Source organism: Scatophagus argus, chromosome 4, assembly GCF_020382885.2.
Source record: "Scatophagus argus isolate fScaArg1 chromosome 4, fScaArg1.pri, whole genome shotgun sequence".
NCBI classification, from domain to species: Eukaryota; Metazoa; Chordata; class Actinopteri; family Scatophagidae; genus Scatophagus; species Scatophagus argus.
Genome location: NC_058496.1, coordinates 10,306,328 through 10,333,212, shown reverse-complemented (window position 1 = coordinate 10,333,212; position 26,885 = coordinate 10,306,328). Strand labels below are relative to the sequence as shown.

General features: G+C 40.7%; 1 protein-coding gene across 6 annotated transcripts in view; it reads right to left on the bottom strand.

Moving 5' to 3' along the window:
- Window positions 1–26,885, bottom strand: part of ccser1 (coiled-coil serine-rich protein 1) — a 113,063-nt gene that overhangs the window by 30,499 nt on the left and 55,679 nt on the right. For all 6 annotated transcript variants that reach the window (XR_006843251.1, XM_046387644.1, XM_046387643.1 and 3 more), the window contains exon 10: window positions 24,255–24,335. Coding sequence is in view for 5 of the 6 variants with exons in the window: in XM_046387644.1 (XP_046243600.1) it covers window positions 24,255–24,335 (81 nt within the window). In the remaining variant the exon portion in view is untranslated. The remainder of the gene's footprint in view (window positions 1–24,254; window positions 24,336–26,885) is intronic.

The following is a 26,885-nucleotide window of genomic DNA, read 5'->3' as shown; positions in this document are numbered from 1 at the left end:
CATGCTGGTCTTCACATGATCAATAAATGTCCTTTGCCTCTTTGTTTGATGTTTTAAAGTGAGATCAGAGAGGCAAGGTGGCTGTTGGTGAAAATTGAGTATTTGACTCTGCACCTGCTCTGTTTTGCAACTGAAATATGCAGCAATTACATAATAATGATGAATGAGAATAAATATGTTGATATTCTCTAACCAGCAGACATAATAAGATTAGATTAAAGTTTAATGCAATGATGCAATGACAGTAATTTAGTCTTCTGGTCTTTTATACTGAATCTTTAGACAATAACATGCGCACTTTCCTTTTTACATCCGTGAATGTGTTGATTTGCTGTGCCATATATCCACACTCTGCAACTCTTCACTGGTAACACTAGAATATTATGTTCCTTCTTGGAGAAGACAATTTATATTTTGCTATCCTTTGATGAGCTATTTCTCTCCTGCGCCACTGTTTTCGCAACAGCTATTTAAAAAGTAGGGGATGAGTAATGTGACTGGCTGAGAGGAAAATAGTTAATCATCTTACCCTTATGATTTACAGTTCATTTGCTAGATTCTGTGTTGTTCTTTGGTGCACAGGCAGCTGCATCTATATGAATAGAAATAACAAGCACACTCACATGTGCCCTTGTTGTTCTTGTGTGCATATGATCCTGTTGCTTTCTGGTGTTTGTGTGCTCTGCTCTTTTAAAATAGTGCCTCTAATAAAATTGAACATTCTATAGTGTTTATAGATTTCTTAAACTATTTTTCCATGGTGGTCTATTCAGGAGTATTTTTGTCTACTTTATGTGTTTTATGTAAAAGTGGGTATTAGCTAGCAGCTTTTGCACAAATTCTTTGTTCTACATGCCATAATTATGATTAATGAAGCGCTTTACATCTTCATACTGGGTCAGCGCAGTGCGTGTTTGTAGGCTCTTCTATGATGACATATGTGATGAGTTTATGTGATTTACACAAGTAACAGCATGAGAGCAGGGCCCCATTTCTACACTGTATCAATCTTTATGAGAAGACTGCTGTCTAAATGTCTGGAATATCTTCATATTATACAGCATTTCTATTCTCTTTCATTTTGCCTTTTATTTTCTCTTACTCTGCTTCAAACCCCCTTGCAACCAGCCACCATTTTTCTATGTCTATGTCTGGCCCTCCCTCATTCTTGTTCTCTGCTTGTGCCCATCCCTTCCTCTCCCAGGCATGTTTCTGCTTTCATGAAACATATGTCCCTTCATTAATAAAGACCTGGTCTACCGCAGTAATGAAGCAATGAACAAGCACGTACAAAAGAAAGGAGGGGAGGAAGAGTACAGAAAGATAATATTTAACACGCATGTGTTCGTGCTAGGCTAGAAACCAGAACTCATCACACTTTATTGCTAACTCACTCCCCATTTCCTCCCCATCGGCAATCACACCAACATGCAGACACATTGGCTGCCTGTGTAGAAACAGATCACTTCATTTCTTGAATGTTTTAGCTCTGCTCTAATTTTGTATGGACTGTCTGGCAGTTACTGAATGTTACTAAAGCATTTCCAAGCCCCTTTAAGCTAAACAACATAACATAACACAAAACACAGAACTATTAGTCTAAAGTGGAAATACTGGGCTTTATTGTGCTATGTTAAACAAAATGCCTGCAATAGGTTTAACCGCCCAGCTGAACAAGAAGTGGAATAAATAACCAAATAGAGCCTGTACCTGGGGCTGAAGCACACCATGAATCCCTCATGCCCAGGGAAGTGTACTGTAGCTAAAAGAAGTGCTTGGTTAGTTTCAAGAAGAGTTTAAGTAGCTTCCTGTTGTGCTCTAAGGATAATCTCATGTCTTTTCCCCTCGAGATCGCCACATGCTGAGACGCACCAGCTGTTCTCCCACTCTCACTACACCAACACAAACTCTTCACCAATAAACCAATAAACATCTTCACACTGGCAAACACGAGACGCTTGGTAACACATGCACACATAGATGGATCAGCGTGACAGCACTCATGCACACACAGGTGCACTCCTTTCAATAACTGCCCATGAAATCATCTGCTCAAACCTCCATGCATTGCTTGCTAATAGCAGAGATGGATCAATCAATCAATTTTTAATTTCTAGAACACTCTAAAGTAACTTATGTATCTTCATATCTCAAGAGGAAATCAATCAGCTGGTGAACTGGGAGCGGGTGGAGGTGGGGAGTCAGGGGGAAGTGATGGCTTCGAGGGCCATCGCACTCTCATCTAAAAATTTTCCCTCCTTAGTTTCATCTCTCTCTGATCCGCTCTAATTCTAAAGGAGAGAATCGAACGCCCCCGCTGTAAATTCAAAGAGAGACTTACTGGCTTACCATTGTCTGCTCCATATTGTTCTGTTGTTGTTATTTTTACATTTGTCACATTCAGTCAGTGACACTGGTCTGTGCTGATGCATCGCTGTGTTTATGAAACCCTATTAAATGCTGAAATTGTCCAACAGTACTCGTCAAACTCATTATGGTATTTAAGGATAAAGGAAAAAGGGCAGCCCATACAATTTCTTGTATTATTCATATAGATCAGTAAGCCTGTAGGCTACAGACAGCAGGGGCTGTGCATTGTACATTTGGAGCCCTTTCTTAGGATACTGTTTTCATCAGCTGAACAAGACAGTGTCCAACAATGAACTCATGCAGATAAGTATGTCCTCTCTGGACATTAGCCTATATTGGAGGAAATACATAATATTCTGCTGTTTATTTTGCTGTGTTGAAATCACACAAGCAGGAATTTTGCATGACGGCAACACAAGCAAATGAGGATGAAAGTGAATGCGTCAGAATCAAAACAGGAGGACTCCAATCAGCCATGCATTAACATGGCTTGAATATGAAAAGTCTGACACAGGCCAGAAAAACATGCTTTGTACGGATATAAAATAGGCCTTTCCACGTAGTCATTTCATAACTATTATGATTCATTCACTACTACTACTGCCATTGTCATTTTTATTATTGTCATTAATTGACTACTACTATTAATCCCACACGCCCCTGCAGGTTCTGATGTCTCATGGTGAAGGCAGCATCAAAGCGATTACGCTAACAGTCCTCCATGCTTTCTTCATCAGAACGCTTGCCCAGCATTGTTCTGTGTCTTGACTGGCCAACTTAAAAACAAAATCAGACTCAGTTTGACAATTTCCTTCAATACAGGCTTATGTACAGACAGTGTTATCTCAGCTGATGAAAATAATATCGTAATAAATGTCTCAAAGAAAAAAACTGAACAAAGACTACCATTTAACCATTTTACCAGTTAGCTGACATTGTTGCTTGATACAAAAATCACACAAGACTGTTAATATTGCACATCTGTTAACAGTGAGATCTGAGTGTTCAGCCCAAACAACATTAAAAAGATTTTACAGTAGCTGAGTCAGACCGGAAGGGAAAACGAAGATAACGAGGAACAATCACACAAGGAACTCCTCAGCTCCTCAAGGAACAAAACACAATCCTTCCTTCTGATTCATTAAGAAGTTCAGGTACAATTGATACACATATAAATTATGCATAGCGTAAACTGCAGATACAGTAACAAATTTGACTTGAGATGAGATCTGACACCCAACTCACCACAATCACCGTTATGCAAATTACCTGCCGTCACTCAAAATGGTCAACCTGTAGCTTCACTCAGTGTGAATCACCTGTAGACAGGTTGTTATGACATGCAAATCACTGCTTAGTCAAACAGATTGATTTCTATAAATAAGAAAGAGAATCCTACTCGAAGGACAACAAATAATAAATGTTGATCTTGAAAGAACAAAAAAAATGACTAAGGCTGATTATTCTGGTTATAATAAGGAAAACAAACTTGAAAGGAAAAGAATCATCAAAATATAATTTACACCTTGCATCAAGAGATGTGTCACAGTTAATTTAATTGACATGCATTAATGTAGAGCTTGTCAAAAAAAAGAATCAAACTAGAAATCAGGAATTGAAAGAAAACAGTTGCTTCTTTTTTTATTTTATAGCTTGAAATTACCCACTTAAATCATTGCTCAAGTCAAGGTACAAAAAAAAAGTGTCTCAATAGTCTAAAGTGGCTGTTTAAGCTATAATCCATCACTGTCTTCTTTCTTTTATTCCTCTTTTTCTGTATCCTCACACATGCTGTTAGACTACACAGATGGAATTTGATTTCCATCTTTGAGAGGGGAGGGAGGTAAGGAGAGCAGAGGAGACTTGGCAGGGCTGAGAGAGCCACTTGAGAGCACTGGGACCTACATAGAATTAGATTGCTTTGGAATACACCCATGAGGTCACATTTACCATAACGAAGGTAAATCAAATGTTCAGCTGCCTTGATTGGAGAGAGAAACAGGCTAAGCAATGAATGGTTAGATAAATGATGGATAGATGGCAGATGGCACATACAAACCTGGGCCAGTTGTGAGCTTATCTCTGCCTAGAGGGCGAATGGACCATTACATAGTCTATGGCCTGCCAGACTAAATCAATCAATCACAAAAAATATTTGGAAAGCCAAAAAAAAAAAAAAAAAAAAGATATTCATATAGAATTCATATATTGTTGATGCCTTCCATATTATATTCTATATAAAATATTGCACAAGTAGTGGCTGTGCAATAATAATAATAATAGTAATACTAAAATAATAATACTGAAAACAATTGTCAGACCCAGGTTTGTAGTTTGACCCCACCCAGAAAACCCATACCTGTTTCATTCCTCCGTCATACCATGCTGCTTACTGCTTCCGGACAAATGGAGGTAGACATGTGTGGATGAGACATAAGAGAAGACACAAGAGAGATGGCGGAGTGAGATGAGGAAGGTGGAATATGAGCATGAAATGCAACCAAATGAATACAAGCACACGGATGAACACAGGTCAGGAGCATGGAGGTGTGCTGTAGGGGACAGGAAGCAACACAATACACACAAAGCGGAACAACACAATCCTCTACACAGGCTAAAGATCTGATGCTTTACAGTGAATTAACTAAAAGCTGGATTCATGTCGCCATTTAGAAAACAGCACGAACACAAACACGGGGAAAAGAGCCACTCGCAAAGAGCAAGCTTTATCAACTTGGGCTCTGCAAAGCACGCTGGTGCTCAGAGGAGTGTTTAAGAGACTGTGTACTTGAACCGTTTTATGCTGTGAAGAACCGCTGCCATCAAGAGATTACATGTGACATGTTGTAAGAGAGAGAGATTACAGATGTGTGTGATTGCCTGTCTGTGTACTGTATGCACACATGCGGAATATGTTAAACACAAGGAAGCAAAGCGGCAAAAGAAAATGGCCTGTGAAAAACCGGTATGTTAAGATGATGGTTTAAATCAAATCTAGTGCACAGAAGAAGTTTTAACAGCAGTGGTAAAGTCTACCTCAGTTGATCAGTTATAAATGAGTATCCTTACTCTCAAACCTACAATACATAAAAGACTGTCACTCAGAACAAACACACATGCAATTTGCACCATTTATTCACACAACAACCGCACACACTAAAAAAAAGCTTTAGTAGTAATTTGTATTATGAGATCAAACATGAAAACTGTTGAGAGTCAGGAGGAGTAATGGTGATCTTAAAGTGAGGAATAAGAGTGAAAACATGGAAAAAAGGAGAAAGAGAAAGAGGAGCCATGAAAGGAAGCAGCACTTGGAGAGGACGCCAAGACAGTAGGAGGTCTGGAAAAGGGACAGAGGAGAATGAGCAGATGAGAGGAGGATCAAAGACCAGGACGACAGGATAAGGAGAGGAGATGCCAGCTCAATTTAGGATTTCTGAAAATGGCCTCATACCCTATCTATAGGTGCTGAGACATAATCGGTACTTTAGTTTGTTTAGAAATAATTATTATTTATGCAAAAATTACTGAAGCTAAAACAAAATGTTTTATAACAAAACAGACTACCATTCATATTGCTATAAATACCAGAGAAAACCTCGGCCCTCCTCAGCAACAAACACTGTAAATTTAGGCATATTTTGTGGAAAATATAAGGGAGCATGGAACATACAGCACATACAGATGGACAGCAGCCAGCCAGACTGCAGCTCCCGTCCTACACAAAGGAGTGAGCTAAAATCTTTACAGAGCAACATCCAACTTCAAAAGCAGGTTTCCAGTACTGAAAACACAAGCTTTTGGTGGATGAAATTACACACATTTGAAAGATAGTAATTTTCTGGGAAATGCTCTTTCCTTTTTCTCATCTGTCAGTGTGAACAAAAAATGTTGCCACCATGTTTTATTGGGGGAGAAGCTGAGGCATTTGCAACTGAAATAATGTTCCCTTTTTGATAAGAAATCAAGGGAAGTGATGCCTTTCACTCATCTCCTTTTCCATTTTCTTACAAAAAATACATATTAATTTGATCCAAACTGCAGAATGTCACATAGGATGTCAAATAGGAAAGGACGTCTAGTCTATTAGCACACAAAATCAACTTTTTTCATTTCTTCATGAAACTCAATTAATCTTTCTAACATGAGATTAGAAAGAAAACAAGTGCAGCCATTTCATTGTTGCATTCACTGTTTTAATATATGTACAGCAGTAAAGTATGCAGTGAGGATGTCAACTATTATGAATTAATAATTCAAGGTGAACACAAGAAAGGTTGCACAGAGGGCAACACAGTAAAAAAGAAAATATGGCATGATGCAGTGATGAGTGTATCATCAAACAGCCAAATATTATATATGAGCAATAATGTGACAAAAACACAGACGATAAATAAGCGAGGAGCGAGGAAGCGAGGGAAGGACAGAGACGAGGGATACCCCTGTTAAAATGTTAATCTGGTCTCAACCTTTTAGAAAATATCCATCCAGGGGCAGTGAGCCAGCAGGCTTGCACACACACAGATAAACAAACACTCGACCCTGCAGTCAAACTCTGGGCCTCTAATTATGTTAACCCGCTACTCAAATAAATTAATATCCGTCCACAGATATGGTGTTTGGTACCGAAAGCTGAGGAGCTGGGAGAGAAAGTCGGGTAGAGAAAAAAGGACAGAGGGGAAAGAGAAACAGGTGGCAGCTAAAAAAAAAAAAATAAATCCTGAGGGACAGACGGGATGATGGAGAGTTTGAGGAGGAGAGGAGAGGGAGCCAAGAGGCAGAAAGGCCTTGCTTCATTCATTACCGATAAGAGCAGTTATAGGTCAGCAACATGACACACACTTGCACACTTGCTGCTGTGGTGCACACTGTGCACACACACTTCAGGGCACATTTGGCAAAAAATGTCCTCCACAAGCCTTCATAACTTTGTCATTGAGAGTACGGCTTTCATCTGTCTTTTACCTCCACTTTGCAGATACAGTCTCTGACTTCTCTCTTTTCACCTCTGTCATGTCTTCCTTCATTTTTATTCCCGCTTTACCTTATTCTCTCTCCTATCTTCAGGAATTTAGACCCTTCACCTTCCCTTTGCTCTCTTCATCTTGAAATTCCTTCTCATATACTTTCCATTTGAATGCTCTATTTTGTTTTTCTACCATAACCTCGCCACATGTCAGTACTAAAGGAGATTATGCCTGTGTGGACTTAAAGATATTTTTGAACCGCAATTTACTTATTTTGGTTTGTAAGTGATTCTTATTTAACGCATGTTTTGGAATTGGCCCATTAGTTGTTAAAGAGCGACTCGATCTACGTTATTTTTCGCGTTTTTAAAATGTTAACTACCCCCCAGCTGTTGGTGAAAAGCAGTGGCGTAGGTTAGCGTGCGGATGCAAACTCCTCCCTCAACCCACACACACACAGACGTTAGCTGGCAGCATCATTTCAGGATTTCTCAGTTGCTGTGTGTAAAATTACTGACCAAAAAAACCCTCTGGCTCAACGACAACAACGGGACGGGATAGCAGCAGAGGCAGAGCGAGCTACAAAGTGAATGGAGACAAGGAGCGGTGTTAGCGCAAACAAAGCAGTAAATCAGAAAAATAAAATGTTGTTTTCTGTTTGCTTCACACTTGTTATGTTCTCAAGCGTAAAAACAATCTTGAGGGAAGATGCCACGTTGGCAGGTTTTTGTGTAAATTCAGCCAAGGCCCACACTTGATCCTGTCCGCTGTGTGTTGCTAGCCCTGCGATTCTGCGCAACCTTGACCCCTTGCCATGTTCAAACCGACACAGACCCACAGCTCACAGAGAACGCACAGGTCAACTAGTGAGACTACACGCAGCAATGTCGTAATCAGACACCGAAACGTCACGTCACTACTACTAAGTTACGAACTGAAAACTTCAACTTCAAAAGCACATAAAAATAACAGTGTTGCCCTGTAATATTTTATTTATTTTATTGGAGCTCATGCTATCTATTCTCTTACACAGCCCCCTATGTAATTTTTTTTATTTATCCTTCATTTCCTTTGTCCTTGACTTAACTGCCTCTCCTAGTTTTATTTATTTACTTCCTCCTCACCTCCCTCCTCGTTCCCATCTTCCCATCCTGTCCTGTTCCTTTCCCCTCTCTGTCACTCTTTCTCCTGGCATTCTCAACCCTGTCCTCATCATTCCGATTTTCTCATGTCCTCCCTCCCAGTCTCCTTCTCTCCTCCTGTCCTTCTGTCCCGCTCCCTGCCTACTCCGCTGTAGTGTCATTGTTCAGATAATTATTTATTAACATGTTTATGCCGCCACCGTCCCTGTCTGTTGCTGCCATCTGTGCCCAGTTAGGTGCCCGCCTCCCTGTGCCGTTCTGCCCTGCCCGTGGGGGAGAGAGCCATACAGGAGGGCACAGATCAGAGACTCCCACACAAACACAGGCAGACTCTCTCCTTCTCTGTTCTTATTTCTTTGACACACAAACCCTCACTTTCCCACTTACCCACACCTTCTGCTGACAGCCCCCCCTTTCCATCCCTTCCCCTGTGCTGCCCCTGGGGCTAGGTGGGGTTAGCTAGGATGAGAGGCACGCAGCAGTCGCCACCACAGTCCCTTCTGTCCTGTCCTCTCTGCTTTGCTCTCTCCTATCAGCACTACGTATAGAACAAGGGGATGGTGGCAGGAGTGGTGTTACCTTGATAAAGTTATTTAGAGGGCACAGGAAACAGGCACATTTAAGGCACATTAGATAACTAATTATGTATTGCCTGGCAGTTTTTCATCCAGCCCATAAAAGGCAGGATAAATGCACTTTATTGTTGCTTATTTTCATTTATCTGAAAAGAACTTTGTTTCACTCAATGCCAAAAGATTAATTGAGCTCATGATAAAAGCACAGCTGTTATTAAAAAGGTGTGCTGGATAACTGTAAATAGCTTGTTAATGCTTAGACTATCTATAAACATGAAAAAAAAATCCAGATTTGTTAGGGCAGGAAGTCATTCAGGGCCTTGCAAAAGGATGTTTTTTTATCGAATGCAGCATATTGCAGTGATGTATAACATGCTAATGGAACCTGAGCCCAATCTTGAAGGATTTAGGTATTTCACTGAGTGCCATGCTCACCATTTTGCAGTATGACGGGGGGGGGCAAGGAGGGAGAAAAGAAAACAAAGAGAGAGATAAAGGAGGAAACAAGGCGAGGTAGGGAGACAGAAAAAAGTGGGGGCAGAAAAAGCCTGTGGGACTACAGGGGGATTGTGATCATGCATCCTGGATCTCAATAAGTAAACAGAACAAATATTCTCCATCTCTTCTCCTCCTCTGCTCTTCTCACAAGCCATTCCAAGTCCCCCGCCGTCCATTCCCTCATCATGATCTCTATCTGTTGGCTTCTTCACTTCTTGGCAGTCCGTCTCTCTCTCTCTCTCATCTCTTCTGTTCCCCAAGGCAGCTTTCTTTCATCCCCTCTTTTTGTGCTCCATTTCTCACTGCATTTCTATAGCTCTCACCCTTTTCTCAGCATCAGCTGAGCAGCTTTTTCATTCCTGCTTCTCTCTAAACCATCCTGTCTGTCTGTATGTATGCACGAGTCTAACTTTCTCTCTCTGAGTAGAAGACGAGGAGGGAAGCTGCCAGAGGAGGTGGTCTTGGTGGCCTCTATCAAGAAGTGGAGAGGAATGTGGAGTGAGAGTCCTTCCTCAGGGAGAGTGGCTTATTAGTGTGAATGGTACACAGGAGAGCATGTAGAAACTGTGTGTATATGTGTCTGTTCGAGAGCCTCTGTCTATAATTAGGAGTCACAGCAAGAAGCACTGTGGATCAGAGTTAGATAAGTGCTCTGGCAGCTTGCCAGCATTGGAGCTAGCTTCACTCTCTCTCACACACACACACACACACACACACACACACACACACACACACACACACACACAGCTTCCACCTCTGAGGTTCTTCTGCAGTGTGGTTGTTGGGAATGGCTTGACTTCCGCCTCCTCTGAAAAATACCACCTGCAGATGGCAGGGGCCAGTTGGACGTATCCAGTATTACCTTGACAATATCCGCCCCTAGCTGGAAACCACATCCACAGATGCACACACACCCACACCTGTACTTTCTGATCTGTCCATCTTAGGCAGCCAACAAGGGAACCACAATGGGTACCCGAAATAGATCATCAAAGATGTGATACAACCACACATGCAAACTGTAACACACACAGAGTTCGCTGTTCGCGCCCTCATTCAACCCCAGAAAGGACAACTCACACACTCACTCACACACACACACACACACACACACACACACACACACACACACACACACACCACCTCCTCTGGCATGCAACCTCCACCTGGGTAAAAAAATCTTTCATCTCGATGTGACTGCCACTGGGCTATGCAGGCTTGCATACCCACATAAACACATACGTGTACACTGACACACAGACACAAACCCACACTCTATCAGTCCTCCACCTGCTACCCTTTCCCACTGTGTCAATACAAGTGGGCCACCCCTACCACTCCACAATCACACACACAAACACAAGCACTGGCTTAGCTTGGCAATCATCAAATGTAGATGTAAGTTTCCGCGGCACTTAATCACAAAGAGTCAACTTATTTACAATTCAAATAAATTCATAACAGCTCGGAAAACTCCGGTCCACTAAAGCCTCCTCTGTTTGACATTTATGGGACGGTGGAAAACACTTCACTACAACGTATTTATGACTTTAGTCAGCTTTAAGACTGTAGAACAGATGTAGTGTCTGTGCAGCTTTATGATGTCTAGGTTTTAGGTTTACCTCTCAATGCCACAATGTTATTTGCCTGGAGGAGGGAACATCCACGTTTGGTGGAGCTGGAGGGGAGATGAGCTTTGGTGAATGAGCAGCAACCACCACAGAAAACTGTCACTGCCTGAGAGGCAAACAAGGCCCCAAAATCTTTAACCCTGATGACTCCTTGATGGAACTTTAATTTATAAAACTGCACTCAAGACACAGTCACATCAACCGGTGCAATTAGCCATTACTATGGGGCATTCCCATTGACTTACAGAACATACAGTCTGTGTCTTATCTAGCACAAGCATCTAGTGGACACTCAAAGAACCGCATCATGAGGCTTTTCTGGCTTCAGCACTCACTCATGGTGGATGCCACTTGGGTTCACCTTGCGGAATAAATGAGGTTTAGCACGTTTATTTTTGCCCTGCAACAGGTTGAGAAGTGACTAATAACTCAACAGCTCCGCATTACTGTCAGTCCTTGAGGACTTTAATGAGCAAAAAGAATCACCAACAGACACACATAAGCACACACACGCACTCACTCACTCACACACACACAAACACACACACACACACAAGAGATGATGAGGGATTTCTTGCAGCAAATCTGGATGTTTGTGTAAAAATACACAGAAGTGCATAGGTGCCCTTGCGCAAATGAAGCAAACAAATGAAGCTCTTATGGTTCTTATTGTCACTTTAAGCTTTAACCTTCAAACACAGGGCTTACTTCCCTGACAAGCATATGTGTGCACACACAAACACACACAGGCACACACACGTCAGTCTGAGCCACACAAAAAAGGTCCTTTGTAATTTATGGATCACACTAGATGTGCCCATACTGAGTGAGTGTGTATGTGGTGTCTGGGCCTTGTATGCATGCATAAACGTCTATGAATCTGTGTGAGTGTCCGTGCGTGTGTGTGGGTGTCTGTGTTACATAATGCGAGCATGACTGAGTGGAAGGTGCTCAAAGCCTTTATGGATAAGGTCAGGGGTCACACAGGTCAATAAAAGCTTCTATAGCACTGTGGCGTGTGGGGTCACAGGTCACAGCGCACTGACAGGCAGAGTTTAAGTTCACACATGGACAGGAAGAGGAAGGTTGGCACACTGCATTCACACGTCAGTGCTCTTAATCCTAAAGCATGCAAGCTCAACTTCTGTACAGTCCAGTAAAGTGCGGGGAGGTAGGCAGGAAGTAGGGGCATGAGGAAAAAAAGCACACTTTTACTTTGGGAAATTCCTGAACTCCCCTGCAACATAATATTTTCTGTGACGTTTCACTCTGCAGTATTTAAAATGCAAGCTCTTCATCCAGTCTGAAGCCTGATATCGTAAGCCCTTATTTTCACTGTTAAATTACATCAGACTCATGTCTGAGCAGTTGTTTTTATGTTGACAGGCAGTTGATGAATTTCCATAAGTGAAAACACTTCCACAAAACGGGGAACACCTAAGTGCACCTTTAAAACCAGAGCATGACTGCATACTGCAACTAGAAAAGTCCTTGATTGGCTGTGCCAGTGCAAACAGCATCTTGTGAATACAGGGCGTATGACTACAGTTAGGATACTGAAGCAAAATGCACATTTTGGTCCTTTCAAATCAGCTAAAATCTTTATGCTTGGTACGCTTGAAGAGGCATCTGAAGCCCTTGAATGCTGAGCTTTGGAAATATGCAGACCAGAGTGCACTTCACCTTGTTCAATATCTGAAACCATGTCATTTGTCAAGACCATCGGCTTATAACAGAAATGGTCTGCACCATTGAATTGCAATAAAGGAGAAATTATCTGTACCACTGACTTATGCTTAAACAGAGATTTGTTTCCCCCTTTGATTTAAACTACAGAAAACATGACGCTGGCTTTTGCATTGACTTTCAAGAGACAGAACTGATTTAAACCAGAAAGGAGAAGGTCTTGGTGTCAATAGCCTTTGGGGTAAACATCACTTCAGGAAGGATTATTTAAGATGGGTACAATAGGCAGCATTCCTATTTGCATTACAGGACAGGCAGTGCAGGGGGCATTCCTCACTCAGGGGGTCTCCATACAAGAACTGATTAATACGTAAATTGGTTCTTCTTAACTTCATCATTTCACTTCACGAACCAGCAGTGGATTCTGTGACACTACCTCATCAGCAGATTTTATACTATATTTTGCTTACTCTAGTCATTCATGGTCTCCAAAACCAATGCAAGAAGAACTGTATTAGCTGATTTGTGAAGTAAAACAATTGCCGAGTTGAATCGGCCTCTGAAGCTGTGCAGATTAATCAAACCTTAGTACAAAGACCCCCATGTTCTCCCATCTAATGAGGTACATTAAGGTAGACCACTACAAGACACAGTCAGGTCCAGTCAGGTGATATCAGAACAGAGACACTCACTCAGTTGTCTCCTTGACGACAAAGTGGCGCTCCCACGCGCCTTGATGCCCTGGAAACAGAAGACATGTTGACACAAAGAGCAGCCAATAAAAAAAAAAAAGAGGGACAAAGAGGGATTGTTGTTAGATCAAAGAAGAAGGCAATACTTCACTTTGCTTTACCTGACAGCAATAGCAAATCAACGCTGTTTGCCCCCTAAAGTGCATTTATCAGTGGCAGATTTTGCATTATGTGTAAACAGGACTTTGCAAACTATCACTGATGCATCTTATAAACCTTAAATGCTGTTTCATTCTGTCATATGTATAGTCACTGTATGGTCAACTAATCTTTCATGTGACTCACCTTCATTCATTCACTCATGCATTCACTCACTCACTGCTACAGTACATATCTTCTAGTTTCTATTAAAAGACATTCCTACGTGAACAAGCAACACACTGACTGAGGAGCCACTTGCCTCCTTTCTGTAATACTGACAAACTGTGTAGGGTGCTTTGCGTCAATGACATCAGTTTTGATGAACAGGAAAAAATAGAGCTAGTGGGTGACACCACAGCAAAGGCAGGGTTTATAAATACTGTTGGTTTGTTCTTCGTGTTCCCACACAGTGATTTGCTTGCCAAACACTACATACGTGATACCGATTCCACAACAATGGGCTTAGAAGCCATGAGACAAGGACGCAGTTTTTAGGCTGCGCAAACACGTATGCACAGTGTTCAAATAACAGCATATCCATGGTATTTCTCTACACAGAGAGCAATGTCATCCATATTAATGTTGTCCCAGCTGGCAATACTCCATACTATTCCTGCTACTAATTATTTTAAATTCCAAAACTGTGAAACAAACTGAATAAAGAAATATGATTAGTAAACACTGTTTCCTACCAGAGAAACATAGTCTAAAGTGGCATTTAAATGATAATTTGTTGTCCTCATACTGTAAGAGCAATTTATTTTGAGGAGTCCAATGTGGTTTCTGCATTTTGCTGACTGCATATTAATGGGTCCGCAGTACTGCGTGTCCTTTTGCCTCAACACAAAGGCCTACTCAGGACCTTAGCTTTAAGTGTGCACTTCAGCACATTATTTGATTAATCTCTCTACCTTAATATGTGGATGCTTTGTTATGGTAATATTAATATCTCATAACCTTTTGTTAGCAGTACTTTTGACTACTAATCAGGCCTTATAGTTCTAGTAATAGGCTAATCTTATCATAGCTGATTTACTTATTTTTTTTTATTTTACAGAATTTTAAAATATTATCAAGAAATACAGTATCCAGTAATTCACTACAAGTACAATAAACTTGTCATGGCTGTAAGCCTACAGGACTATTAATGAAACTTTAGTTAGAATATTTTGATATTTTAGAGAACATGTATTTGCTAGATAGATCTTTGATTAAAAAAAAAAAAAAAACTGTGATGAAACGTATGGGTTTTTTTTCGTTCACAAGACGGAACCAAAATAGTGTAGTGGGACAGTTGTAGAAAAAAAAAGGGCAATATTTTCCTCCAGTTGCCTGCCTGTCTGACAAAATATAAACAATGCATCCCTGTCATTGTCTGGTGTGAATAGACTGATGTGATGTGTGTAAAGCTGTCTCAAACCGACAGCAAGTTAATGACAACAACATGATGATTTAAATGCAATATATGCAGGATCGATATCCGTTACCTCTATTCGAATAAAATTAGTTTAAAGTCAAAAAACTTTCTGCATGAAAGCGATTGTTTCTTGCTAGTCACCATTATTAGTTTGTTGCATGTATTATTTATTCCTTCTCTTGGTCAACACTGGTTTGAGTCACTACATCTGCTGACAGAGTAGCACAGTTGAATTTCAGCCTGACACTGATCAAAGAGAGCAGCTAATATTACTGTAAAAAGAGCAACAAAGTAGCAGACTACCAAGTCAGATGATCTCATAATAAGCAGTCTTTTCACCCAAATCCAAAAGATTTCAACACTTTATTCCTGAGTGGGAAGTAAATATCCTCATTGTCTCTTTCTTGGCTGCTTGCCAATGCCTGTGTTGCACATATACAGATGGCGGCACAGACTGCATCAGTGATACCAGATCTTTGGTCAGTGAATCAATGTATCGATCCAGATCAGTTGGTCAAAAGAATATTGATACCACTCTCTATGTAAGCTAGCCAATTAGCTTAGCACAAAGACCGGAAAAAAGGGGAAACAGCTAGCCGGACGCGGTGCCAAAGTAATGAAATCTGCCTGCCAGCACCTTACTGATGCTCACTTGATGACATGTCAAGAATTTTCAAAAAATGTACTCAGTCACAAAATGTACACTTAACCAAGCCAAGAAACAGACCAGCACTTAACCTCCAGCAATTCAACCTGTCAGTTTTCACAAACACTACTGAGCAACTTCACTGCAGTGTCTCTTTAGAAAAGCAGACATACAAATAAGTAATACAGAACTAATCATGATTTAACTATTAAAAAAACTGTTGAAAAGAAACAGTTCAATGCTGTCCAGTGTTCCTTTACCACACACATGCCTCACCACTTAAAGTATTAAGTGAAGTAATTTACACACACACACACACACACACAGAGACAAGCAGATGGAAAGAGGTCTTGAACAGTAAAAATTGATGGCCACATAAAACTAAAATAAAATACTCTATTCCCCTGAACACATCATCTATATCATTTTCCCCCTTCCATCTATCTGTCTATCTATAGGTCTACAAATACAGACACACATACGTGAGCTTGTTTGTGTTGGCGTGCTTGCATTTCAACCACTTAACCGGAAAAGACCGACCCTCTATAACAATATTCACAGCTACAGTTATTAAAGGAACTTGATCCTATAAAATAATCCATTTTAAATAGTCCTTTTCACATACCAAAACCTCTCATAATTCTAATTGACCTCTCTTTGTTGGCCATAAAAGAGATTATTATATATATTCTCATATGAATCATCTTACTGGATGAATAATTCTTAAGTGAATAATGTAAAACAATTATTCATAATTGCAACGTGAGTTACGCGCATCACTCTTGCTTCACCATGACAACTGGGCATAAACATTAATTGAAAAGCAGAAAGCCACACCCTTAAATTTTTGGTCTTAAGCATGGAAAGGGAGAGGACAGGAGAGGGTTAACAACAGTTGAAGAGAAACTGTAATAGAGGATGAACAGCGTCAGAGAAGAGCCCGGTAGGGCGAAAGAGTAACGGTAATAAAGGAGATGAGGGAGAAGAGGGAGGGATGGAATGTGAATTGAGAGGGATACAGGTGAAAGGCCGACCATAAAGATGAGAACGTAGGACGGCAGCGTGAAATGATATCAAGGAATAGATGAGAAACATGCAACAGAAACAGATGATGAAGCAAAAAGCAAAAGGCAAAAGAAAGAATAAAAGCGTTTGAGAAGAAGGACATGAAATGTGAAAGCAAGAAGGATGAGAGAGAAAGTGGAGGGGGGTGAAAAAAGAGGTCAGAGGGAAAAGGGTTGTAAGGGGCAGGAACAGGGAAATGAGGAGCAATATGACGATGGCTAGATCAGACCAAACAAAACGGATGAGTATGTGCAGAGATCAAGAAATGAACATCAAGTGCAAAATACCAAGAATAGAAGGGCTGTGGAAGTCACAAAAATTTAGAGCAGAAAGGAAAGAAAGATGGAAGGACAAGAAGACTGATCGACATAAAAAGAAGAATATAAAATAAAAAATTTAAGTAGGGCAGAAAACTGCCTCTCTCGTGCTCAGTTCCTATCTCCTCCTCTCTCTTCTCTTTCTATCCTTAGCAGCTCCATTACTCAGTATGTCTGTACAAAATGATCTAGTTTTCACGAAAAGGAGTTGGAGACCTAAATAGTCGCAATCAGCACTGGACCCTCCAACCTCCTGCTTAAATTGGCACACATGGTAAGCACTGATGACGCTGGCTCATATGATCTATGTCATCATACATGTGGATTCAGGGTTCCCCAGCCCCAGGGAGATGAAGACGTGAAGTCAAACTTGTGGTGTTCGTTAGGAGTGCTCTCTCAACAGGGGGGTCTGCTCAACATGGTCTGTGTCAAGACTGTACATAGCAATAATAGGTGGACATGAGTAAAGGCAAGCTATACCAAAGCCCTCTCTTTCCCCTGACCCTCTGGATCAATAACCCCGGACAAAAACATCCCCAGAACAAAGGCAAAGAAGAGGAATCGATAGTTGTTCTGCTGTAGTTTGTAAAAGTGTTGGGGCAATCATTTTTCACACAGCTGAATGGTGTTAGCAAGCGATATTATTGCTAGCGAATGGGAAAGCCTTACAGTTTAGGAGCATTCACGGAGATGCTGCAGGGCTAAACTCTGGTTATCTGCTCATTTGTATTACAGACTTCATACAAGTTTAAGTTCTACTAAAAATTCTCAGTCCAGGTATCACAATAATATCAAAATGATATTTTGTCATACAGTTACAACATGCCTGACTTAAACATATTTTGCTGTGGATGAATTACTCATGATGAATAACAAACAAAGCCTGGGGTAGGTACTGTGATGAACTTGCTATATCCCTTCAAGTTGCATTTAAATTCCATGTAAAGTGACCATGAGGATTGAGATCAGTTGAAGAAGGCTCAGATGAGAAGATATAAAAACTGCCTGGAAAGATCCATGTGCAAGAAAAATCGTCTAAACATCCATGAGGTGAAAAATGAACAACTGTGTTTTAATATGCTTCATTTTATAGCGTGAGGAAGCACCTATGTCCCTGCTTTCTTGATAAAGTTGTTTGTTTGACAACTTTAAAGGATTACCCTCTGCATGGATGCAGTGTCAGCAGAGTAATGTCCCGCTCAGAGAGTCCCATCTCAACCTCATGCCTTTTATAAGGTCACTTGACTATTCAGCCATGGTGTCAGCTGTCTTGTTTCTTGTAGCTTTGTAACATATCTAATTATATCTAATAATTCATGTGCCACAGCTATGAGCAGTCTCTGAAATCATAAAAACTGGTGCTGGACAATATGAGGATATATGCCGTTCAGCGGTAGATTTTGCTATAGTTGTTTGCGGTTCTCATCTGAGCTTGTAACATCACAATTTTTGTGCGATCTCACTATCACGTGAATCCAGCTGTCTCACAAGATGACGTGATTTGGGCAGCAAGACGGCTTTTCACGTGATGTGAGAGCGACAGCTGGTGGATAATAGCTGTTGATTGTATTTCTTACAAATGCTGGAAGCAGTTAAATAAGTCAAATGCCTGTCATATACTTCTTTTCTCCTTCTATCTATCAACAATTTACTTACTAACTTACTATTGAAGTTAGTAAGTAAACTTACTAACCTTAATATTTACATACATTTTATGTTTTATAAAGATGGCTCTACTTATAGGGTCAAGCTGCCAGAAAAGACAAAGCATAGATTTACTCATTCACACACAAAAAACAAAGGCTCATGCACATACACCTGGACTGTGACTTGATTTTTTTCCCATTGTGTCATCATTCTTTATATGATCTAACCCATCTGTCCCAAAGAGATAATTCCTCTGCACATAAAATAAGCACTCCATATCTCGGTATATTTCTTTTTTGGCAGAGAGAGGAGAAAAACGGAATGGTAGATAAAGAGGGAAGAATCTGCACAATCTACTTAAATGTTTCTTCATTCAAATGTGATAGCCTGCAAACAGACGGTAAACGATCCTCAACTATCCCTCCATTTCCTCATCCCTTTCGAAGCTACTAAGGAGAGAGGGGATGAAGAGAGGGGATAAAAAAGAGGGGTGAGTGTGAAACCAGGAGAAAAAGTTGCATAAATCTATGGAGAATAGAAAATGACAGAGACGAGAGTGAGAAAGACAGAGTGAGAAAGGGAACAAGAGTGAGCTAAACATCAAGAGCTTTTGATTCCCACCATAAAACGTTCCTTTTAAGAATGCCCATGAAATTAGTTTGCTGAAAGAAAGCAATCTCAATCAATTCAATCCCACTAAAAAACTTTCAAACAGCCACCATACCTCCAGCTCTTAAGAGTCTCTGCGGGACGTAAAATAGCTTCTCGCCTTTTCTCTCTAACCCTCCTTTTTTCTCCCTGTCTTACTCTTTTTCAGTTTCCCTTTCACCCTACCTGCCATCTCTACATTGGCTCACTGACAGAGAGCAGAGAATACTTTAAGTGCAGAACTGAAAAATGGGGGTCAGTCTACGCTTTTGAATTTGTGTTTGGCCCTTACACTAAACTGCCACTCATAAGCTTCAGGTGGATATCTGGGTCTTGTTTAGCTGCACTCTTTACGAGGCCCCAGAATACTATATGTAGTGCGACTGTTAAATCAAAAGAATATTTTAGTTTGTGACCGACACAGGGTCAAAATCACTATAAAAAAAAAATAAAAAATCACTGGTGTATTGTGTGCCATACCTAATCAAAGCAGAGCTTTGTCATGCACTTAGTCATTGCAGAGGTCCCTTTTTCTCACCTCACATTCTCACTCATTTACTGCGGCAATCTGCCTTCATAAAATCAGCCTGGCCACATTTACAGCTGAAGAAGGTCAAAAGAGACTGGACTGACATCTGGTAGATTGAGAAGCCCTAAGGTTTAGTCGATGTACTGCATAATAAATTGGTTTGACCATGTAAAAATAAAAGAAAAAGAAAGAAAATAACAAAAGAAATTAATGCAGGAGAAATTAAGAAAATGGGTCCATGATAAAAGCAAAACAATCCATTATTATCTTTACCATTTACTAATTAGGGCTGTGAAAACTAACTAAAACATCAACTAAGACATAATTTAATCTTGACTCAAGATTGATACAAACAATCATTCGAGAGCACAATGTGACTTTACAGTGAAGAGTGAGGCTTGCACTCCAGCAATTTTAATAGCTTTTCCTTTCTGGACCTTCCCGGAACTCCCACTGGGTAGCCCAAGTCATAAGGTAGCCTTGTTAAAGTAAAATAAAACAAACTTTGAGGCAAGTTGGCCTGAAGTTGTATTTCTGTGGGACAGAGTGTGGGGGCCAGGAGCTGTCCCTAGGACAGAGTGTCCGATGGTGAGGAAATCAGGGCAGGAGAATCCCTGATGGACTCCTGGAGCCCTGGAAACCCGGGTGAGTATAGGTAAGGAACTTTGTAAAGCTAACTTCTGCACTTTCAGGGTTTAGCGAACAAAAGCAGGTGGAAGACAACGAAGTGAGGAAAAGTAGGAGGACGTTCCAGAAAAAAAGGAGAATGAGGCAAAGGGAGAGAGAGGATGAGTGAGATGGTCGACCTCGTGAAGCAGTAGAAATAGCTGCCCCACTTGTAGACACACTTTCTGTTGCTAGCAGACTGTCCTCGATGCACTGGGGTAGCTAACCTATATAGGCCCGCTCCATGCTGCAGCATCTCCCACACACTCAGTCCCTCTCTCTCTCATACACAGTAGTCATATGCACATGGGAGGGGAGGGGGGCTAAAATCAGGCCGCACATGCTGTAGCTACTGCTGAGTTAAGTCACCTGTGCTGCTAGCCTAGCTTGCTAGCGGGCAGCCAGCTGCTCCTCTAATTAAGAGCCCTTCTACTCAAGGGGCCTGAGCATATGGAGGACTCTATAGCTAGGTACCAGTTTTATAATAGATAACAATGCCATACGGTAGAGTACTGGCCAGACTTGCTGAAGACATAGTGTATTAGGAAGGCACGGTTATTGTGGTTCTGAACAGATTTAAGGAGTTTGGGAATACTGCAACCCCCTCGACAAACTTTCAACCCTATGAAACAGTGATGAGCACGTATGAGTACTGCCCTCCTCTTTTTATTAAATGCACAAATGTATGTCTGGTATGCTAATATCATGCTGTTTTCCACCTGCAGAGTAGATGAGACCTGCAGTGGCACTACTGGAATTCAAATGAACACCCGCCAATTAATCAAACCACTTCATCTGAGAGAGATGATATAATTGAGTCAGTGTTCAAAGATTAAATCTCTCCTCATATACACTGTGCTGTGAGACCAAAGACATGGCATCATTCTCACTACCCTCCTGGTGAGGCAAATCAAGGTGAAATTAATTTAATTAAATTAATTGAAATTAATCAGAATGTCAAGGAAAAAAAATAATAATAATCTGTAGCTTCTCAAAGCACCAGTCCATTTTTTTCACTGGGCTTTTTGCCCAGTTCGTCTGGACAAACAGTTATTAAGAGACTAGACAAACAAAACAGTTGAACTCAATTCATTCTGTGGCATCACCACACTGATGGTGGCAGATTAAGCCACGTGAGGCTTGACAATACATAAAAGCACACAAACAATCACAAAACTGAATAAATTATAATGTCTGACTCTTAAATGCAACCTATTTGACCAAGGTTACTTTGACACTTTCAGCAGCAATTTCAATGACTTTGCTGTCTAAGGCCAGAGCTAATGGCTGCTTCATAAAGCAAATACACATTCAGGCACAGACAATGACAAACACATAGACACAGATGCAGGTTTGTGCACCAACACATACTACACAAACCCACAGCTTTGCTTGCTTCGGCCTCTAGCACCAACATACAATTATGTGAGGCCACTTTGGGCTTTATTATGAGAAATGCATTATATGCAACTGCAAATGGAACACAGTGCAGACATATCCAGGGTTGTGTGTGTATTAATGTGTAAGAAAGTGATAGAAAGAAAGAAAGAAAGAAACTTAACATGTAGCAAGAGGAAAAAATGATGAGATGTTGTAGTAAAATGATAGGATTCAGGGTTGTAACTTCATGCAGACAGTTCAGGAAAGTGGCATTTTTCTGAGACGCAGTGAGGTGCTTTCCTGCCTTGTGCTTGTCTGGATAACCTGCTGCGCACCACTCAGTTAAAGTAGAGAGGTTGCCAGTAGCAATCCAGCACTGCACTGCAATTTTGGTCGAGATTCACTGCATTAACAGCCGTGGACAGTCCACCAGTGTGGATCTGGTCAAGAGTGCAGTGCAGAAAGCAGCATCTAGATCTGTGCCATTTTTAAGATTTACAGAATCATGCAAACCTCTATTACCTCCGCATTTATTTCACAGAATGGACACATCTACTGCATATTCATGATCAAAATGCATGTGTATTTCTGTTTCGTAAAATATGCAGCAAGGTAAAGATTTATGTCTGTTTCTTCCCAGCATTCACAACAACTTGCATGTTCACCGTTAAAACTGTTAAAAAACCATTTAGCTGACTGACTGTCTTTACTGCCGTCTGAGAACGGCTGCATGTTTTCCACCTTTAGTCTATAATGTGAGTGGTGCGCATTGTAAAAACCTAAATACACACACCAGATCCACTGTGAACACTTTAAGCAGATCTTGTTCTGCCTCCACCAGGATGCTGAACAGTAACAAAACAAAGTCCACATCTAAATGACACTTAGCTCCATAATAATCTGAAAACAGTGAAACCTTTTTTTTCTATCTAAGTCTAAACAAGTGCTCATAACCACTGTTCATCTCCTTGTTTTCAAGGGGCTGAGGGGGTTCTGGAAAATGTAGCATCTGAAGCTTTGCATTTTCATTCGCAATAACCCTGCGACTGCAATGAACAACATAATATGGTAATGCAGAATCATAACTGTGCATTTGACTGTGTTTATTTTATAGTTTGAGTATATGAACGTCTGCAGGATTCTCTACTCCATTGCAAAACTGTTATCACCATCATAGAAATAACCAAATAATTTACAACTGAAGTTTGTGCAGAACCAGTGCAGGTAGAGACAAACTCCTGCTCATGTGGGCATTTAAATCAGGTTGATATCTGTATGAAATATGATAGCAGAATCCTCATATTAAACTGCAATGAGCAAATGCCATTCTTTGTCTACCTCTGTGAATGAAGTAAAATAATATAAAGTGCGTGCTTTGTGTAGCCAGTAACTAAAGTTAAGTTCACATACATAAAAATAAACAAAGAGTCAAAGATTATCTGTTGTATGTGTGTGTGTGTGTGTGTGTGTGTGTGTGTGTGTGTGTGTGTGTGTGTGTGTGAATGTAAGTCAGTATGTGTAGGTATTGCCACAGCCAGGTCACACACAATGACACAGCTTTCTCCCTTTAACGTTTCTTTCCATCTTTAATACACGAAAGGATTATGGGTATTAAGGAACTTTCCAAGAAAGTGAGGAGATAAAAAAAGTGTTTTAAAAGAAAGAAACAACGAAACAGACCCCAAACTCTGCTTCTGTTTCTGATACAGGCAGCCATTTTTAGACAGTCATCCATTAAGTCTACTGTGCTCCCATACTGTCAGCTCCTAGTAAAGCCAAAGAGGCCATGTCAACTGAAGGCAGGTAGGATGCAGCACAGCACCCTCTCTGTGCACTGTGAGAATCGGAGGAGGAGCAGGTAGTGGACTAAAATATGAATGTCACTGCAATATAACATCTTTAGGAAGAGTAAGATGGATTAGAGCTTTTGCTCAGCACAAGAAGATGCTCTTGAAGAATTGGGAAAGAAGAAAAAGGAGGGTGGAGGGATGACAGCTGTGGCTCAGCATAAAACGCATTGCCAGAGATAGTTAACCAAGTAAGAAGGTAGAGAAGAAAGGGGCTTGAAATCATACATAAAGCACATTTTCAGTTCTAGAAGCGCACAATGCATTGTTTGTGTCTGACAGAGCGAGAGGGGGGTGTGTGTATGTGAATGTGATCTGTGTGTATCTCACCTCTGGTCCCATGTGTTCTGTCTGTGTTGTGCGGTCAGTCATTTGGCAGTCTTTCATCTTCAGGGCAGCTTTGGCACTCTCCTGCATATAAAACAAACACACACCCATCAGCCATGTCGAAAATCTCAAAAAGAAAGAACATCAAATACAAATAAATCGGAACAACTAAATGCTTTCCCAGCAGACGTATGCCTTGCCTCTGCTCACAACACTGCAGCTGGCGTTCATGCTTAGCTAGGTATCAAAACAGAGAGAGAGAGAAAAAAAAAAAAACAAACCCAAATTTCTTCCTTTCTTCCGGCTGCTCCTCCTGGAAATCCAGGAGGTCGTAAAACTGGCCTGAATTGCAGGAGAACTTTTCTACAGCCAAGTACTGGAGCAGGAACCCTCCTCAAAGTGCACCAGTAGAGAAGAATTCATAAAAAGTGACAGCTAGTGCTGGCCAGCCTGCCAGAAAGGTCCTTCTAGGACATAATTAATAGGTTTCCTCTGGCAGATTTACAGACCGAGGGGCAGAGAGAAAAGCATTGGCACTGTCCTTCAAAATACAGCACTTTTACCTTGACCAGGAACCAGCGGACTTCTGGGTTACCCTCTATGTGATTATTTTGAAAAGGCAGGTTGCAAGTCCTCTGAATGAGAAGAACCCGACACTATTTCCACTGGGAGCATTTTATGACGATGTCACTAATCATTCTGACGTGCTCACCCTACTCTGCTCATGGGTAGGGGAATAGAACAAGTTGAAAGTTGCAATGGCTATGAAATATTGAGAAACGTATTAACCTTGATTAAAATTAATCAAGCAATTTAAGAAGAGGTTTAAGGATAGGTTAATGGCAAGGGGGATGAAAGAAAGTTAATTTATGACACAGTTCTAAACTCAAATATATACTGTTCTGTTCAAACCCAGCAGAAGCGAGCTGACAGATTGAGTGAAAAATCTGTTTTCATTAGTTACGTCCAAGCCTAACATGAAAAGCAAGGGAGGCTTCCCGTCTCTAAACGTTGCAGTTGGAGCACAGTCCTTCAACAAAATGCACCAGCAGAGATAGGAGAAAACTCATAAAAAGTGACAGCTAGTGATGGCCAGCCAGCCAGTAGGTCCTTCTAGGAGATAATTAATCGGTTTTCACTGGCAGATTTACAGACGGAGGCAGAGTGAGGAGAGTGCTGGCTATGAGCTGCCCTTTCCTGCACTTTAACTTAGCTGTGGCAGGCAAGGTATCCGTTTTAGACTCTCGTCCGGACGCACTCAACATCACAAACGTTCTCAAGTGTTACACAGCCTCTCAAATGCAAAACTTTATAAATCTGAAGCAGTGACAGAATGACCTTTGCTCCAAGGGCATACGGTCCAGAAAAAAATAAAGTCAGGCTAGCTTATCAAAACGCACACAAATATTTACATGCAGCGTTTTGCTTGTAAAAACACCCTAGCAGTATGTTTGGAAATCAGTGAGAACTGAAGTGCTGAAGAGATGAATATACATACACAACTGCACACACACATTCAAGGCCAATGTGCATGTTTATGCATGCAATTTAACGGGAGGCTTCACCATTTCACCATATGGGAGAAGGAGAGGAAGAAAAGGAACCAAAAAGCATGACAGAAATGAAAGTAAAGGAATGAAAGGAAGGAGAGATATTTTGTATTTAATTGTCATCAAATCCTATGGAAAAAAAACAACATTCATTTGATTCTGCTAACAATTCAATTGTGTAGCCTGATATAGTATATCTTACTCCTCTGAGTCATAGTCTTTTGTTGTCCAAAAACCTTTAAAAACACATTAATGAGCCACATTGATACCCTGACCAACATATTCCTCCATTACCATGAACAAAGCACCATAGTTTATTTTGATTACACCCCACATGCACCATCCTAATGCTGTTAGTACCCACTGCTGCACCAAATCTCCACAAGTGTAGTTGGAAAGAGTGTCTAAATATGATACAGGAAAATGGGAAACTTCTCCTTCTTAAAATTAAAAGATATGTTTATAGGAATCAACAGTCTTGAAGCTGGTAGAGTTTGGACTAATGCGCTGCTTTGGTTTGGGTCTTTTCACTGGACTTAATAACATTAGCTGTAGTCAGTAACCATCACTGCACATACTATGTGCTTCACTTGATTTCTGTGCAGGACATTTAAATTACTGACATCCTCCACATCTCTGTGACACTGCCAGGTTTGTCATTTGTAGAGCAATGAGGATGATAGTTCCATCCCAGCTTTCCATCCCAAAAAAAAATCACGTGAAGAAGATAACATTTAAATCACGTGTAAAATCACTATTAAAAGTAGACTAATGGTAAGCTGCATAGTACAGTGTAGTAAAAATTTCCAAATTGAAAATACATAGGTAAAATAAATAATGCCAAATTGTCCAGGTGTAAAACATCAGTCTGCTACTGCAGTTGACTACTTCAGTATGTTGTGAATTCTTTTCAGACATTAATGTGAAGAATTTACATTTTTTCATTTTCATTTTGTGTTTATATACGATAAAATGCTTGGAATTTTATTTGAAAAAAAATTGTTTCCGCTTCCTTCTCTTCCTGCTCATACTTTGTCTTTTCTGTTGTCGTTACTATAATTACCAGTGTAAAAGTCCCTGAAGA